The sequence below is a fragment of the Capricornis sumatraensis genome, chromosome 12, assembly GCF_032405125.1.
Source record: "Capricornis sumatraensis isolate serow.1 chromosome 12, serow.2, whole genome shotgun sequence".
NCBI classification, from domain to species: Eukaryota; Metazoa; Chordata; class Mammalia; order Artiodactyla; family Bovidae; genus Capricornis; species Capricornis sumatraensis.
In genome coordinates, this window is record NC_091080.1 from 12,509,190 (window position 1) to 12,528,555 (window position 19,366).

A 19,366-nucleotide genomic window follows, 5' to 3' on the forward strand; every position below is an offset into this window, starting at 1 on the left:
ATTCTAATTTGTTCTAACCTTCTAGTTATTTGCTATCTTATAGTAAGTTAAGTTTTGTAACAGTCTTTCCTTTTTTTCTTTTTTTAATGACTTTCTGTTAGCTTTGAGAATATTTTTTGAGCATCATAGCTCTCCATTTCTTCATCCAGTCTAGTCTTTGGCAGATAAGGCAGAGTTCTAAATGTTTTGAGCAAGAAAACCAGAGTGCAGATGTCCAGTTTGAAGGGCTGGAGAAACCTTCAGGATTTAAAAAAAAATTTTTTTTTTTAATTTTTAAGCTTTTTCCTTTGATCCCATCTGAAGAAATAGACTTTGATTTGACCAATAAGAAAAATAACTGCTGTTACCTTTATAGATCACAAGATTTAGGTCTTAGAACATGAGGTTTCACTGAGGTCTTTTCTTTCTTTTAAATAAAAGGGAAAGCCATTTGGTCTGGGGCATCAGTGTAGGCTGAATGGTAGACTATAAACAGGCTCGAGTTCTGGTGATTTCTCAAGATCCTTTCCAATATGGTAATTTTGTTCACTAAAATGCATTTGTTTATTTTCAGTCAAAATACTAACTTTTCAAATTTGGGAGAAAAAAACAATATGAAAAAGATATCTAATTATAAAAAGTGTTAAAAGATCTGTTTACATTATCCTTCCTGACTTTGCTTTGTCGGGACTTTCCATAAACTCATAGCACTTTTTCCTGCATTACATCACAGATTTTATTTTTCGAGGAACCTGTCCCTAGTGCCAGGTAGACTCATTACTCATATAAATCTAGGTTATATTATTCTAGGAAAATTAATTACTTTGTACTGGATTCATATGGTGAGCTTGTCAGCAGGAAAGCTTTAACATACTTTGGGTTGGTTTAATATAGGCTTTTAGGTAGTCTTTTTTCTATTTGCACATGAGGTAGTATATTAATACATGTTAAAATTAATATATTTTGCAATAATAATGTTTTACATCAGGTACTAGAGAATTCTTTCCTTGTTTATTGTTGTTTTTGTTCAGTCTCTAAGTCATGTCCAACTCTTAGCAACCCTATAAACAGCAGCTCAGTAATTGCATCTAACCATCTCTCATCCTCTGTCATCCCCTTTTTCTCATGCCCTCAATCTTTCCCACCTCAGGGTCTTTTGCAGTGAGTCAGTTCTTCATATAAGGTGGCCAAAGTATTGGAGCTTCAGCATCAAGAGTCTTCTGCAACACCACAGTTCAAAAGCATCAATTCTTCAGACCTCAGCTTTCTTTATAGTCCAACTCTTACATCCGTACATGAATACTGGAGAAACCATAGCTTTGACTAGATGGACCTTTGTTGACAAAGTGATGTCTCTGCTTTTTAATACATTTTCTAGGTTGGTCATAGCTTTTCCTCCAAGGAGCAAGTGTTTTTAATTCCATGGTTCTTGTTTATGGCAAAGTACCAAATACCTGACTTCATAATCATTAATGAGGGCATGGGCTGAAAGCAGAGATGGCTGTGGGTCCATAATACACCTTCTGAATGGCTATAACCATATTTGTGCATGTGACTGCTCCCTTGTATGGCTTACTGTTCTGAAGACTAAATTAAAAGTAATAGAGTATCATACAGAATGGTCCAGTACAATATAGTTATGTAAAAATAGTAAATTTGTAGTATTTAAATAAGGATACAAATTCCAGGTAAGTAAGTCCATTTGGAAACATTGTATAACAAATGAAATGACTTTATGAGAAGTAATCACAGCTAATATCTGCTTTCTGTGCTAAGGCATACAACGTCCAAACAATGATTTGTGCCCACTAAGAATAAGTATCCTAAGAAGGCCTCACTTTGTCTTTCTAAAATTTATTTTTATAACTAGAGTCATTCTATAAAATAATTAGTAATGTTTCCTGTACTTTAAAAAATTGTCCCTTTTGAGCTTACAGTTTCTATGCTTTCTTCTAGGAGAGAATATTTTCTCTAGATGGGAACTTGAAGACATTGCTTGGATTCAAGGAATTTTAAGACATTCCTTACAGTACTTTGTAGAGGGACTTCTTAATAACTGTATTAGTTTAGGTTTAAGAATCTTGATTGTATACGCATAAGCATTTAACAGGTCAAGTGGGTGGGAGAATACTATATGTACATTAGATATTTAAATTACTTGCTGAGAAAGTATTTAGTAACTCTGAGAGTTCAGTTCATCTGAAGATACTCTCTCAGAGGTATCTCCTGAGAACTCTGTTGCTCCGGTTTTATTAGATGACTTAGCTGGGTTGTCTTTCTGTGTTATTAAGGTGGTATCTGTAGTGTCCTGTTGGAGTCTAATAAGTTCAGGCTTTTGTATCGTATATTTTATTTTAAATAACAGTCATTATATTATGAGCAGATAGCTTTCTGTCTCCTTAATGAAATCCTATGAGCTTCAATAACAGTCATTATATTATGAGTAGATAGCTTTCTGCCTCCTTAATGAGGGCCTATAAGCTTCACATGACATTGTTTTTCTGTTGTTTTTTTTTTTAGCTTTTCCTTTAGGGTCTGTGACAGACACAACTCTTTCCTATTTTAATCTTATCATATTCTGTCACTGCTTTTTCCCTGACCTTGCCTCAAAATACTGATGTTTATGATTGTTATTGAAGTTCGCTGTTTTTGGTAGTGCTGCCCCATCGATCTGCTTTGTCTCAAATTTCTAATATGTTTGGTCAAAGAATTCACATGTAACTTAAACAATGTACATCCCAAGTCCTCTGGCTCCTCCCATCGTGTGTTGCTTGGATGTGGTTTGGGGGTAGATTGAAGGCCGGAGCTTGCTGGCCCTCTAGCCACTTGTTCTTTGTGATGCTCTCAGCCCCTCTCAAACCCAGGACAGGATCCCTCTCTGCGCGCTTCCCAGCTCTAACTGCCCCAAGCCCGGCGCGGGGTCACTCTGCAGCCCTGTGTTTCTGAAGGAAGTCGGTTTAGCACAAATTGGGACCTATTTCCTCTCCCTTGATCTAACTCACACTGTTAGTCAGCAGGGTTCTTGCGGACAACAGTTGCTCTTTGAAGAAAACAAACCCTCTTTAGACCTGTCTGAATCTGTTAAATATGACCCAGCGTTTTCAGCATTGAACAAAAATTAAAGCAGTGCTATGTATGAATGCTCTGTAATTTGTTGCATCTGTATCCTGTTACCTTTTAAAAATTGTTTTTTAAAAAATTATATGTACTTTATTACTCAGTTAAATTTTGTCACAACTGAAGATTTCTGTTCAACGAGTATTTAAATTGTTAATTTTTTCTTTGAGGGATGACTGGATTCTTCACAAAAACATGCAGGGTTTTTCTCTCTTCCTGCTATCAGTTTTAGGGGACATATTGCTTCTTCCGTACTGTCATACCAATAAATCATCCCAGATTACTTGCAGCCACACAGTACTAAAGTATATCATGCATTTTAAAGGAAATCTGCTATTTTCTCTTCAATCAGATGAGCAATGTGAAGAGACTACGGCCACGGCTCAGTGCTATTCTCTTTAAGCTTCAGTTTGAAGAGCAGGTGAACAACATCAGACCTGACATCATGGCTGTCAGTGCCGCCTGTGAAGAGATCAAGAAGAGCAGGGGCTTCAGCAAGTTGCTGGAACTGGTGTTGCTAATGGGAAACTACATGAATGCCGGCTCCCGGAATGCACAAACCTTCGGATTTAACCTTAGCTCTCTCTGTAAAGTGAGTTTGTTATTTGTTTTTCCAATTTATTTCTTAATTGGAGGAAAATTGCTTTACAATGTGGTATTGGTTTCTGCCATACAACAGCGCAAATCAGCCATAATTATACATATATCACCTCCCTCCGAACACTTATTCTTAAATGTCAGCCCTGACTACATTATTTATTCTTTAATTTGATGTGCTCATTGTCAATAACTTAAACTGAACCATCAACCCAAACCCAGGGTGAACTGAGCTTATTTACTCAACCTCTGAACTAAATCCAAATATTAATTGTCTCTGATCTGCAAATTCAAATGAAGGATTTTTGTTTAATAGCAAAATTGTGTTGTAAATCTATGGTTTCTCAAACGGATGAAATGGAATATCAAAATATTATTTAAGCCTAATATTCATTCAATATAAATACCTGCATATGACAGTATATATATTGAGAATTGCTTGTGATTCCCACTAAAATTTTTACCTTTAGCTATTTAAATGTTTCTTTGCATTTTTCTTTTTTGAAAGCTGACTAAAGGGAAATAAAATTGAGACTGCTTTATATAAAAGGAAAGTCATATTAGGAATAAACATAACTCAGAAGTCATTAATGATTTTGAAATATTTCTATTTAAATATAATGTTGGAGGAGATGAAAATTTAGTACATTTAGAGGGTTTTTTTTCCCCTTCAGTTTTTTCTGTAGGTTAAATTTTCTTACAGCAAATCCATTCAGAGTTTTATATAGCAGAGCTCTAAGAAGCGGGCCATAGTAATAGTGCTTTATTGATCTGCTTACAACAAATTCTTCTCAGTTACACAGCACAAGAAAAGCTTTCTCTTGTTCTTGACCTGGTCACATCTACACTCCCTGATTAAGGAATTTGATTGTTGTTATTGCCAGTTTGATGGGGAGGCGAGAAACACGCTCGGCTTTAGCTGTGGGTTACCAAATGGTTAGTCTCTTGGTGCTTTCCTGGCTTTTCTTGCACAATTCCCCTGGCTTATGCCTCCTTTTAGTAGCAGTGCCTTGCGAACTTTTCTTCTTTCCCATATACATCTTTTCACTCTTCTCTCCTTGTTTTCTTAGCCTGCTATGTTCAGTGAAGATCCCTAGCAAGTATTAAGATGGGATTCATAAGACATGTATTAAAGACTGCACATTTATAGAGTGCTTACTTACTCTTGTGTAAAACACTTGTCCTCATCATCTCATTTTATGTATATGATTAATATTTACCTGGGATACATGGGATTCCTATTTTTCATATGTAAGCCATTAAGCATGCTTAAATATTTCAGTGGACCTCTATACTAAAGTTATGGCAGCAGAGTTAAGAGAGAACGGCTAGCTGGACTAAGGGAGGGCAGTTACTCAGAGAGGAGCAGGAATTTGAGCTGGATCTGGAAGGATGAGTGGATGTTCTCTGAGAGGAAAAAAGCATTCTAAAAAGGCATCAACAGTTCGTGTAAAAGGTTATATCATGGCATGTGTGAGTATACCAAGTGATCAGTTATTGTTGAAGGGGCTTCACTGGTAGCTCAGATGGTAAAGAATCTGCCTGCAATGTGGGAGATTTGGGGTCGATCCCTGGATCAGGAAGATCCCCTGAAGGGCGAAACGGCAACCCACTCCAGTATACTTGCCTGGAGAATTCCATGGACAGAGGAGCCTGGTGGACTACAATCCATGGGATTGCTAAGACTCAGACATGACTGAGCGACTCACACTTTCCCTTTTGGATGGAGGAAGAGTGGAGAAAATAGAAATGAAATAGTAGGTTGGTCTCGATGGTGAAGAGCTTAGGTGTCATGCCTTATGGTAAAGGCATTATGAAGGCGTGTTAGTTCTGTAGAACTAGTGATGTTATCATCTGTTTTTCAGGAAGATAAATAGCAACAGTATGGAAGAAAGGCAAGCTGCACCTTCTAGTACTGTCACCATTAGCCATAGATGACTTTTCAAATTTCAATCAATTACTATTTAAGTAAACTTAAAAATTTTTAATTCCTCAATCACACTTAGCATGTTTCAAGTGAGTCAGTGTCCATACATGCAGACAAGCGTTAAGTATAGCACGTTTCCATCACTGTTCTATTGGACAGCCTTGGGTTAGGGGGTTATAGTGGGGAGAGACACAGTGATTGGCTGACCTGTGTCACATAACCTAGGAGGGCACCAGGGGAAATGGAGCTGAGAGGATAGCTGGGGATGGAAGAAGAAGAAGGGAGGGGTCAAAGATAATTCCCTGCTACTGACATGTTTGAAGCTGTTGCTCAAAGGAGAAATGAGTTCAGGCTGATTTTGGTGTTTCCTATCTCTAGTTTCTAGAGTAGGCAATGGCGACCCACTCCTGTATTCCTGGCTGGGAGATCCCATGGAGAGAGGAGCCTGGTGGGCTAGTCCTTGGGGTTGCGAAAGTCAGATACGACGCAGTGACTAAACCACAAACAACAGTGTCTGTTACCTCAGTGTCTTAAAAGGCATCTGCTTGAAGCTGCCTTCTTTATATATTTTACATATATTTGAGGGTCCACTATGAAATGGTCACTGTGCTCTGAGATGATGGAGGTCTGACTAAGGTAGTTGCAAAGGAGTAGAGGGGGTGGAGGGCAGTGTCCACGTTTAAGGAACATCTAGGAATTGGGAGGGCATGGTGATTATGAGTTTGGAGGCTGAAGGGCAAGGAGGCAAGCAAGACTGCCAGTTCAAGCTTCCCCTGAGAAGAAAGGAAGAAAAATAGGGCCGGGGGTGAGATGGCAGAGAAGTTTAAGTCCACATGTGGAAACTACTGGAGTTTGCTTTAAACTGCGGAGCATCTGTTCTGGCTTCAGATTGTATCTCAGAACAATGACCAGCTCACAAGAAGCTGACCACATGCCTTCCCTCATGCCTTCCTTCAAAGAGACGTGGAGATAAGAGGTTAGGTCTGATTAATGAAGAGGAAGTGCCTCATTTGGTACTTGGTCCGTAGGAAATGCTGAATAAATAGCTGTTGAATGGGTAGCAGTGCACGAAGCAGTGCACTCAGTGTTGTGTAAAGACAGTGTTATTATGCAGTTGAAAACAGATATCCTCTCATATTGATACACAGTTGCTGATGCATAATGATTTAAAACCCTTTGCAAATACAGTGCCTGCTGCTAATATTTTACTATAGTCAAGCTATAAACCTGTTAATCTGTCTCCAGATAATAGGGTTGACTGTATTTTCAGTCAGCGTTACTGGATATTTTGATCTTCCCTGTTAGGAGCCTTCTGTTGTACAAGAAACAAAATAAATACTACAGCTTCATATTTTTTATTAGCCTACATGTCAAGTTGAAAGCATATATTGAATAAGATGATATCTCATCATGTTTGTTATCAGAAGTAGCAGCTTGATCTTTGACAATTGTGATTGAATTTTCACACTGAGCATGAAGCATTTGCTTTGATGATAAGCCCCATACAAGGAATTCCATATTTATTTGACAGTAGAAAGACAGGGTAATATTTTAATCTGTTCAAACATGCTGGGTAATTATATGCCATTTAATATTCTATATCCAAAATCTTTACTTTTAAGTGTGCTTTATAAATTTAGCTTAAGTGTGTGGAAAGTTAAATTGTTAACTTTGCATTGTTTAGAGATAAATACATGAATAGTGAATTCTATATGCATTGTAATTTGGTTTTAGGGGCTATATTATTTTTGTTTGTATCTGTGATTGAGATGGCTATAATAAACTATATTATAATTTATATTATGATAAACTATTATAATAAAACTATAACATCACTGACTCAATGGACGTGAGTTTGAGCAATCTCTAGGAGATGGTAATGGACAGGGAAGCCTGCAGTGCTGCAGTTCGTGGGTCACAAAGAGTTGGACACAGCTGAGCAACTGAACTGAACTATAATAAAGAAGTTTAGAACGAAAAGATTTTACTTTATTTTACCCAAAGATTTGATAAGGTCTGTGATAAATATAAAAGCAAAATTTGAGACATTAAGTAACCATAGACTAGAATGTATTAAGATGTCAGCATAAATTAAAGTAGATGGTAGGCTTGAGGCTTTCTAATGGAAAAAGTGAAGTGCAGAACACAGTCATGAGGCTTTGTGAACTAAATATTTTAATTTCTCTTATTAGCCAAGGCTGCACATCATGCGAAATTTTGCCTGCATGTCATTATAAATGGAAAATAGGATGTCGAGCAGTGTTCTTTTAAATAGCAAAAAAAAAAAAAAAAAAAAAATCAATGTCATTAAGATCTTTCTTTTAGAACCATCTTCCTCTCCATCAGCCACCCACTTCTCTTGCAGATATGCACTCAGAGTCTGTTACGGGGTAACACGCTAAGAGAACCCTCATAGTAAGATGTTGCTGCTGCTATTTAGTTACAAAGTCATGTCCAACTCTTTGAGACCCCATGGACTATAGCCTGCCATACTCCTCTGTCCATGCAATTTCCGAAGCAAGAGTACTGCAGGTCCCAAATAAAATATAATAATCTCAAACTGCTTATTATCCAATTTATCTAAAGTTTAGTAATATCTTTGGAGGATTTTACAAATGACAAGCACTCTCTCCATTCTTCTATGTAGTCTGTTGTTTATCCTTTCAAAAAGCCAAGCCATCAGAAAGCAAAGCACTTACACCATTTTCCTTAAACTAGGGATAGCATTACTGTAACTGAAAAGTACAGGTGTATCATTTGATAATAAGTAGTTTGAGATTACATTCTTTTATCTGGACCTGCTCTTGACTAAATGCAAATTTATATCCTTAGAAATCCAATCAGCAATCAGGTAGGTGCTTGTCTGACCAAAATGCCCACCTAGAAAAAATGTATATGTTGTTGGTGCTAAAATTAGTAATTTTAGAGAACCTGTGTGGAGCCAGGCTAAGTCAGTATTCTAGAAAAAGGGGGTTGACTCAACCATCAAACTCTCCACCATATTAAATATATGAGATGATTTTAACTTGTTTTCGAAAAGATATTGTCAATTCAGAAACAATGATTACAACATGTTTGTATATATTACTGGTGTCTGCTAAAATGTGTAATTTCTAAATAACGAATCATCCCAATCAGTACAATTGAATGATGAAGCTATTGTTCTTGGTAGCTAAAATGACTGCCTGTACTGGGATAGTAAATATAAGTTTTGGAAGAGTTTACCAATTATAATAAGTTATATCAGTTTATGCAGTGTTAGTTGGAGGGGAGGGATTGCAGAAAAACGTCACTGTTGATGTGTCTATAAATTTATCCATATTATCACTTATAGGAAATTTCCTATTGTCAGTGGCAGTAGAATGTTCAATTAATTCATTTCAAAGGTGAAGTTATCAAAGCATACGTAGTAATGGGACTGTTGGTACTGGGAGTTAGATATTAAATGCAATGGTGGCAGGCCAGTTTGAATTTTGTCTGTTATCTTTTCAAGTGCATGAAATTATTTGGTCTGTATGTTTCCTTTATAAGCATAGGCTAACCAAAAGTCGGATAAATTCACCAAAGCTATGATGGGGAGAATTTTTAAAGAAATGTGTTTAGTCTCCTCATTCTTTGGTGCCTTCACCAGCTGTCCTGCGTGATCTCTTGAAGCTGTGTGCAGCTCTCCTTCAGGGCTTCAGTTCTCACCCCACAGTGCCCTTTACAAGTAGCGATGTTTCAGCCTCGCATCGGATCAGGTACTTCAGCAGGTGTGGATGCAAATCCTGATGAGTGGCATCTTCAAAAAGATCCCACAGGTGATCTTTAATGTTCAGACTGAACTGAGAATCATTTTATCTGTCTTCTGCCTGACTTACTTACCCCAGAATGAACAATCCCTTCTAGGTGGCCTGGAACCAACCAACAAACACGCAAAAGCTAAACCTAACCAATATGAGAGCAGAACAAAAATGTAACAACTCTACTTCCTCACTTAAGGATGAGTGGTGAAAATATTCCCCCAAACTGCTGCTTTTCTTTGTTGCCATGCTGAACACTGTTCTGAAAGTGAAGGAAATGAGTGAAAGGAGTATGAAGCTCAGTGACATGGTGGAACTGAAATAATTGATGGTCAGTGTCCTGAGTTATTTTTTAGGACTTGATCTTAGAAAGCAGTTTCAATTATTATGAAGAGCAGGAAGCAAATCCCTCTACCTGTCACATGTGGTTTATATTCTGCAAGCTTGTCGCAGTCACACAGGTTACCACTTGTGATCTTTTTTTGTGAAATCTTGATTCTTGTATATATCACCTTTTCCTTTACTATCTGAAGTTATTTTTAAGAAAGACCTTTGTCAAACAAATCCATTGTTCCAACGGCATTCGGTTTTTCAGAAGGATTTTAGAAGAATTTTTATTTGCTATCAGATTGGAAAGCCACCCCAGTAAGTTTTGGCACCCTTTGAAAATAAAGCAGTTTCTGGCCAAAGACTTGAAGATAACAAATGCCACACATCCAACCAATTAAGTCTGTGAAAAATCTGACTTCCAGAGCAGTGTGAAATTCCTTATACTGCTTAACTCTATCGGACTCACTCATTAACATATTTAATCTATAGCATTTTCTAAGAAATAATTAGCCTTACTAAATAGTGTTTCTGATAAATTATTCATATTACCTTTGTTTTCTCAGTTGCATTTAAAATTAGAATTAACCCTTTATTAGAATTATAAAACCCAGGTGGTTTTGTCCATGAAGAGTCAATGTACTGCTCCTGTGCTGTCCTTTAACCACTCTCAAAACCAGAATTCCTGTTCTGTCAAACTCCCTGTCCCTGAAGCTGACAGCCTCAGATTCCTCCACTGTGCTTAGAGATTAAAAAAAAACAAAAAGACAAAAGAAAAGATCTTAATGGCCCAGATAATCACCATGGTGTGATCACTCAGCTAGAGCCAGACATTCTGGAATGTGAAGTCAAGTGGGCCTTAGGAAGCATCACTATGAACAAAGCTAGTGGAGGTGATGGAATTCCAGTTGAGCTATTTCAGATCCTAAAAGATGATGCTGTGAAAGTGCTGCACTCAATATGCCAGCAAATTTGGAAAACTCAGCAGTGGGCACAGGACTGGAAAATGGCAGTTTTCATTTATATGCCAAAGAAAGGCAATGCCAAAGAATGCTCAAAGTACCGCACAATTGCACTCATCTCATACGCTAGTAAAATAATGCTCAAAATACTCCAAGCCAGGTTTCAACAGCATGTGAACCGTGAACTTCCAGATGTTCAACCTGGATTAGTAAAAGGCAGAGAAACCAGAGATCAAATTGCCAACATCTGTTGGATCACTGAAAAAGTTCCAAAAAAAAAAATAGCTGCTTCTGTTTTATTTACTATTCCAAAGCCTTTGACTGTGTGGATCACAGTAAACTGTGGAAAATTCTTCAAGAGGTGGAAACACCAGACCACCTGACCTGCCACTTGAGAAATCTGTATGCAAGTCAGGAAGCAATAGTTAGAACTGGACATGGAACAACAGACTGGTTCCAGATAGGAAAAAGAGTACGTCAAGACTGTATATTGTCACCCTGCATATTTAACTTATATGCAGAGTACATCATGAGAAACGCTGGGCTGGAGGAAGCACAACTGGAATCAAGATTGCCGGGAGAAATATAAATAACCTCATATATGCAGATGACACTAATGACAGAAAGTGAAGAAGAACTAAAGAGCCTCTTGATGAGGGTAAAAGAGAAAAGTGAAAACGCTGGCATTCAGAAAACTTAAGATCATGGCATCCAGTCCCATCACTTCATGGCAGAAAGATATGGAAAAAGTGGAAACAGTGACAGGCTTTATTTCCAAAAAATGAAAATTAAAGAAATAAATCTGAAAGAAAGTATTCTCTTAACCAGGAGAAGACATGGATAAATATATAATATTAATAAAAGAACTAAATCTGAAAAGCCTACTACTCTTATCCCCAACTCTGACATTCTGGAAAAGACAAAATTATGGCGATAGTAAAAAGGTCAGCAGTCCGTAGGGGCTTTGTGGGAGGGGAAAGAAGGAAGGGATGAATAGGTGGGGACAGGAAATTTTTTAGGCTGATGAAGCTATTCCCTGTGACTCTGTAATGGTAGATATATGACATTATGCATTTGGCAAAACCCATACAACTTTAACAGACAGTGAACTCCAAAATAAAGTTTCGTTCATTCTTAATAATAATGTATCAATAATATTAATATTGGTACATGCAATTTAACAAATGTATCACACTATTGGAAAATGTTATTGATAAAGGAATTTGTATGTGTGGAGGAGAGAGTATATGGAAAATCTGTATGTTTTGCTCAATTTGTCTTAAAGCTGAAACTGCTATAAAATATAAAGTCTGTTAATTAAATTAATCATGATAAAACCCATTTAAAATTAATGTATTTGATCTACTTATGTTAACTAAAGTACACAGATCTGTTTAGAATCACTTGGGGAATAAGGGGATAGTGTAAATTGAATAATGAACAATATGATAGTCCAACAAGATAAAATTTTACTAAAATGCAAAAATGGTTTTCATGCTCACTAAAATCCAATAGAAATATGTTTAAAACAGAATTAAGAGATAGTGTGTCTGTGAGAGTATGGCAAAAATTTAGTTTAATTATAGAAATTGACATTATTGAAAGCATTCTCTTCCTTATTTAAAGTTTTAATTCTTATCATTTAAAAATGAAAACCAACCATTGGTGTAAGTTATTTTTATATGTGAATGCCCATAAATTTATCTAATAACTATTTAACTTAATATAGTTTATCACTACCTATCTTTAAGATTATTATGAAAGTTTTGTTACATGTGTTAATGGTTGTGGCAGTGGCATATGATGCAAAGCATCTTGTTTATGTTAAGATTTTAAATTTCCATTTATTTTGGAGAGATACACAGTATTTTTGAAAAGTGTAATGAACACAGTGATTGTTTTTTAAATATGTATTTAAACATATTAGGGAATAGTTCATTCTATAATTGTAGTTGGTTTCCCTACTAATTTTGTACCTAGACATTAACTTTTTGAACTTCATATCTGAGCAATTATGATATACTCATTTCTTTGCAAAAAAGCAAAATGGCTGTCTGGGGAGGCCTTACAAATAGCTGTGAAAAGAAGAGAAGTGAAAAGCAAAGGAGAAAAGGAAAGATGCAAGCATCTGAATGCAGAGTTCCAAAGAATAGCAAGAAGAGATAAGAAAGCCTTTCTCAGCAATCAGTGCAAAGAAATAGAGGGAAACAATAGAATGGGAAAGACTAGAGATCTCTTCAAGAAAATTGAAGATACCAAGGGAATATTTCATTGAAAGATGGGATCGATAAAGGCCAGAAATGGTATGGACCTAACAGAAGTAGAAGATCTTAAGAAGAGGTGGCAAGAATACACAGAAGAACTGTACAAAAAAAATCTTCAGGACCAAGATAATCACAATGGTGTGATCACTCACCTAGAGCCAGATATCCTGGAATGTGAAGTCAGTGGGCCTTGGAAAGCATCACTACGAACAAAGCTAGTGGAGGTGATGGAATTCCAGTTGAGCTATTTCAAATCTTGAAAGATGATGCTATGAAAGTGCTGCACTCAATATGCCAGCAAATTTTGAAAACTCAGCAGTGGCCACAGGACTGGAAAAGGTCAGTTTTCATTCCAATCCCAAAGAAAGGCAATGCCAAAGAATGCTCAAACTACTGCACAATTGCACTCATCTCACATGCTAGTAAAGTAATGCTCAAAATTCTTCAAGCCAGGCAATAACGTGGACCGTGAACTTCCAGATGTTGAAGCTGGTTTTAGAAAAGGCAGAGGAACCAGAGATCAAATTGCCAACATCCGCTGGATCATCGAAAAGGCAAGAGAGTTCCAGAAAAACATCTATTTCTGCTTTATTGACTATGCCAAAGCCTTTGACTGTGTGGATTACAAGAAACTGGGGAAAATTCTTCAAGAGATGGAATACCAGATCACCTGACCTGCCTCTTGAGAAACCTATATGCAGATCAGAAAGCAACAGTTAGATCTGGACATGGAACAACAGACTGGTTCCAAATAGGAAAAAGAGGACGTCAAAACTGTATAGTCATCCTGCTTATTTAACTTATATGCAGAGTACATCATGAGAAACGTTGGGCTGGAAGAAGCATAAGCTGAAATCAAGATTGCCGGGAGAAATATCAATAAGCTCAGATATGCAGATGATACCACCCTTATGGCAGAAAGTGAAGAGAAACTAAAAAGCCTCTTGATGAAAGTGAAATAGGAGAGTGAAAAAGTTGACTTAAAGCTCAACATTTAGAAAACGAAGATCATGGCATCCGGTCCCATCACTTGATGGCAAATAGATGGGGAAACAGTGGAAACAGTGTCAGAGTTTATTTTTTAGGGCTCCAAAATCACTGCAGATGGTGATTGCAACCATGAAATTAAAAGACGCTTACTACTTGGAAGAAAAGTTATGACCAACCTAGATAACATATTCAAAAGCAGAGAGATTACTTTGCTAACAAAGGTCCGTCTAGTCAAGGCTATGGTTTTTCCCATGGTCATGTATGGATGTGAGTGTTGGACTGTGAAGAAGGCTGAGCCAAAGAACTGTGGTGTTGGAGAAGAGTCTTGAGAGTCCCTTGGACTTCAAGGAGATCCAACCAGTCCATTCTGAAGGAGATCAGCCCTGGGATTTCTTTGGAAGGAATGATGCTAAAGCTGAAACTCCAGTACTTTGGCCACCTCATGAGAAGAGTTGACTCATTGGAAAAGACTCTGATTCTGGGAGGGATTAGGGGCAGGAGGAGAAGGGGACGACAGAGGATGAGATGGCTGGATGGCATCACGGACTCGATGGACGTGAGTCTGAGTGAACTCTGGGAGTTGGTGATGGACAGGGAGGCCTGGTGTGCTGCGATTCATGGGGTCGCAAAGAGTCGGACATGACTGAGCAACTGAACTGAGCTGATATATTCATTGGCAGTTCATATTCAGATACCCATTTACATGTGGGTACATGTAAATTACATATAGAGGTGTTGTTTCAAAGATATACTAAGGACTTCATTCATAGGTGATTTAATATGGAATATGATGTTAGTAAATATACTTGGCTAGATCTCTCAAAGATGAAACTTTATAGTTTCATTCAAACATGTTTGTATCATATTTTGTCAGCACTGATCCTATTAGCAATATGGAAAGGCTTCGAGCTTTCCTGGTGGCTCAGATGGTAAAGAATCTGCCTGCAATGCAGAATGCACTAGTTGAAACCCTGAGTTGCAAAGATCCATGGAGAAGGGAATGGCTACCCACTCCAGTAATTTTGCCTGGTGAGTTCCATGGAAGAGGAGCCTGGTAGGGTAAAATCCATATGGTCTTAAAAAGTTAGACATGTCTGAGTGACTAACAGTTTCACTTTTTTCACTTTTGCATTTGAGGTAAAATCCAGGTACCATTTTTTTAATTTTATAGATAGATCAGTAGAAAGAATGCCATGTTTTCAGAACTAGAAGAGATTACAAGGTAGAGGTATAGATGCTTTCCAGGCTAGAATTAACATGTTATAGAGTTGCAGTATTTTAAGTTGCATTCATTAGCATTCTTTTATTGTCTTACTATTTTTAACCACTGTGTTTTTGAGAATCTTGATTCTTTTTGATGCATTGTGTGTGTGTGTGTGTGTGTGTGTGCTTAGTCGCTGATTTGTGTCCAACTCTTCGCAACCCTGTGGACTGTAATCTAGATTAAATATTTTGTAGAGGAGCTGTATTTTATAGTGGCTAAAAGCTTTGGATTCACATAGAAGTGGGTTCAAATAAATCTTGGCTCTATCGCATATTAGCTGTGTGTTCTGGGATGTGCTGTGTGATCTTTCCCGTCTCTCTTGCTCTCTTTATAGTGAGTATAACACCCGCTGCTTCCTCTGAGGGATGTTGTGTGTTGTAAGCACTTAACTGGTGTTACAGCATTTGGCTAGTCCTGTCTCCTAGTAAGTGCCACACAAACAAGAGTGGCTGCTGTTGTCCTCGGTGTTCATATTGTTCACAAGGTAGGGTCTTCTAGAATGTTTGCGGAGTCATTACAGACCCTCATAATTCTTTCATTTTCCTGGTGTTCAGCATTGTCTACAACATCTAAAGGGTAAGTGCCATCTTGATAATGTAATTAGAGTACAGGAACATATATAATGAGAAACAGTTCCACATCTGACACTATTCTTAAGATAAAAGTTTCATTATCTGGAGTATAAGGGGTTGTAGTTCTTTGTATTCTGAAAATTACCAAGAAGATGTTTTGTTTTAATTTTGGGTATTTTCTTCCTTGTGACTAAAACAATGAAATGTTCTTTAAATGTCATCCAAATATGTGCTAATACCTTAAAAATATTCCAAAACCTTGCATTGTAGCTACAAAGGCGTTCTATCGCAACTGAGAACCAGGCCATGATTTATTACAGGATCTCCTTTTAACATTATTTTGTTTGGAATGAACAGAGCGGTTGAAGAAACTCCATCCATCTTTTTGTTTGACATCTACAGCACATTAAATGTACCTTTAGGAAGCAATATATAAACAAGAAATTCTCCTTAACAGTAATGATTACTCATCAGTAAGATAATTTCTTGACAGTGATACCAAAGGAATCCTGTCAAGCAATGTTAGTGACAATTTAAATAAAGCATATTTCTTAAACTTAAGAATAACATTTTAAAGCAGATATTTTAGCTTTATTTTCTTTCCAAGGGAAAGACTATGTTCAAGTTGTATTTTTCTCTTTAACAAAATTAGCATCATCTCTCAAGCTTTCCTTGTTCTAGCTCAATTGCTGATTATGTATGATGGGTAATTAGTAGAAATAGAGTGTGCCCTTTTTGTTTTTAATGTTTATCAAAAGGTAAAAGAAAATTGATCACGTTAAGTGAAGACTGTGATAAATGTATTTTGTTGTGCTTTCATACATTTTCACGTGCTCTCTTGAAGGATATTTTTGTTTTTTGATTTCTTTTTCTTTAAGTGATTTGGGGGAAGGAAGGAAGGGAATAGAGTAATTGAGACAGTAAGAATACCTTCTCAGCATTGTGGAACTTTTCCTGAGAATGTTAGGAACTGAATGAAGAATCTCTGTCCTGGAATTTAGAGCAACTAATAGTTTATTAAGTTCATGCATTAGTTACAAAGTGTCACTCTCTGTGTGTCTTAACTTCTTACCCTTTATTAGATATATTTTCAAATCTATTTTGGAATTTGAGCTTTTTTTTAAAAAGTCTCTTAATTGTTAAATATAGATTTTGGAGGAATGGGAGATCATTTATTATTCAGTGAGTATATTTTCAAATGATTCATGGTGACCTGTATGTGAGTTGCTCACCTGCTGATGTCAACAATACAACCAGGATAGAACCCTCCTCCCTCAGTTAGTGTGTTGTCTTTATGATTGTCTCTAAATATTTGAATCTCTGTTTAACATTTATTATCATCCTTAACATTTATTAAATTTGTAGATGCCATAACCTATAGTATGTACCAGAATTCTAATTCTGAAATCTTATCAGTTTGTGGAAAGATCAAAATAATCCAGTTGCTTATTATTGGATCATAGACATTTCTTGATATATTTCAGCCTTCAAAATAGCTGGCCATTTAGTTGTATCACAAATAGAGCTAGAAAGCTCTTTGGAGGTGCTTGTTTTAATCAGCATTCCACACAGACCATGTGTCTGGATTCACATGAATGGAGCATGAGGAAGGCAGTACACTGGTGATAGTCAAGAGCTGGCAGTTCATAGAAAGTAGTACTCTCCTGCCATTGCTTTAAAGAAGGACGTAGGGAAATGGAAGAATTCAGTATTGTTGTTCAGTTGCTAAGTTGTGTTCGACTCTTTGTGACCCCATCACATGCCAGGCTTCCCTGTCCATCACTATCTCCCTGAGTATGCTCAAACTCTTGTCCATCAAGTTGGTGATGCCATCCAACCACCTCATCCTCTGTTGTCCCCTTCTCCTCCTGCCTTCAATCTTTCCCAGCATCAGGGTCTTTTCCAATGAGTTAGCTCTTCACACCAGGTGGCCAGAGTATTGGAGCTTCAGCTTTAGCGTCAGTCCTTCCGATGTATATTCAGGACGGATTTCCTATAGGACTGACTATTTTAATCTCCTTGCTGTCCAAGGGATCTCAAGAGTCTTCTCCAACACACAGTTCAAAAGCATCAATTTTTTGGCACTCAGCTTTGTTTATGGTCCAACTCTCACATCTGTACATGACTACTGGAAAAACCATAACTTTGACTATACGGACCTTTGTTGGCAAAGGTATTAAAAATGTCTTTGCTTTTTAATACTCTGTCTAGGATTGTCATAGCTATTCTTCCAAGGAGCAGGCATCTTTTAATTTCATGGCTGCAATCACTGTCCGCATTTAATTTCAGTTCCAAGAAAATGAAATCTGACACCGTTTCCACATTTTCCCCATCTGTTTGCCATGAAGTAATAGAACCAGATGCCATAATCTTATTTTTTTGAATATTCAGTTTTAAGCAAGCATTTTCACCTTCATTCTCCTGTCAAACATGATTCCAACATGTGATTCATCCAGCCCAGCCATTCACATGATGTACTCTCTATAGAAGTTAAACAAGCAGGGTGACATACAGCCTTGACTTAATCCTTTTCCAATTTTAAACCAGTCCATTGTTCCATGTCTGGTTCTAACAGTTGCTTCTTCTTCTGCATTCGGGATCCTCAGGAGCCAGGTAAGGTGGTCTAGTATTCCCATATCTTAAGCATATTCTACAGTTGTGATCCACACAGTCAAAGGCTTTAGCATAGTCGATGAAGCAGTAGTAGATTTTTTTGTATTTCCTTCCTTTTTCGATGATCCAGCATATGTTGGTACTCTGATCTCTGATTTCTCTGCCTTTTTTAAATCCAGCTTGTACATCGGGAAGTTGTCCGTTCATGTCTTCTGAAGCCTAGCTTGAAGTATTTTGAACATAATCTTGCTGGCATGTGAAATGAGTGCAGTTGTATGGTAGTTTGAGCATTCTTTGGCATTGTCTTTCTTTGGGATTGGAAAGAAAACTGACCTTTTCCTGTCTTGTGGCCACTGCTGAGTTTTCAAAATTTGCTGGCATAACAAGCGCATCACTTTCACAGCATCATCTTTTAGGGTTTGCAATAGCTCAACTGAAATCCCATCACCTCCACTAGCTTTTGTTTGTAATAACTTTTCCTAAGGCCCACTTGAGTTCACACTCCAGCATGTCTGATCCAGGTGAGTGACCACATCACTGTGGTTAACTGGGTCATTAAGAGCTGTTTCGTACAGTTCTTCTCTGTTTTCTCGCCACCTTTTCTTAATCTCTCCTGCTTCTGTTAGGTCCTTGCCATTTTGTCCTTTATTGTGCCTGTCTTTGTATAAAATGTTCCCTTAGTATCTCTCATTTCCTTAAAGAGATCTCTAGTCTTTCCCATTCTTTTGTTTCTGTCTATTTCTTTGCACTCTTCACTTAAGAAGGTTTTCTTATCTGTCCTTGCTGTTCTCTGGAAATCTGCATTCAGATGGTTATATCTTTTTCTTTCTTTCTTTGCTTTTCACTTCTCTTCTTTTCTCAGTCATTTGTAAGGCCTCTTTGCCTTCTTCTATTTCTTTTTCTTGGGGATGGTTTTGGTCATCACCTCCTGTACAGTGCTAGGAACCTCCATCCATAGTTCTTCAGGCACTC

General features: G+C 37.3%; 1 protein-coding gene across 4 annotated transcripts in view; it reads left to right on the plus strand.

The window, feature by feature from the left end:
* The window catches only part of DIAPH3 (diaphanous related formin 3), a 563,626-nt gene that overhangs the window by 303,288 nt on the left and 240,972 nt on the right, over nucleotides 1–19,366 (plus strand). For all 4 annotated transcript variants that reach the window (XM_068984294.1, XM_068984295.1, XM_068984296.1 and 1 more), the window contains one exon: nucleotides 3,449–3,688. In XM_068984294.1, coding sequence (XP_068840395.1) covers nucleotides 3,449–3,688 — 240 coding nt within the window. The remainder of the gene's footprint in view (nucleotides 1–3,448; nucleotides 3,689–19,366) is intronic.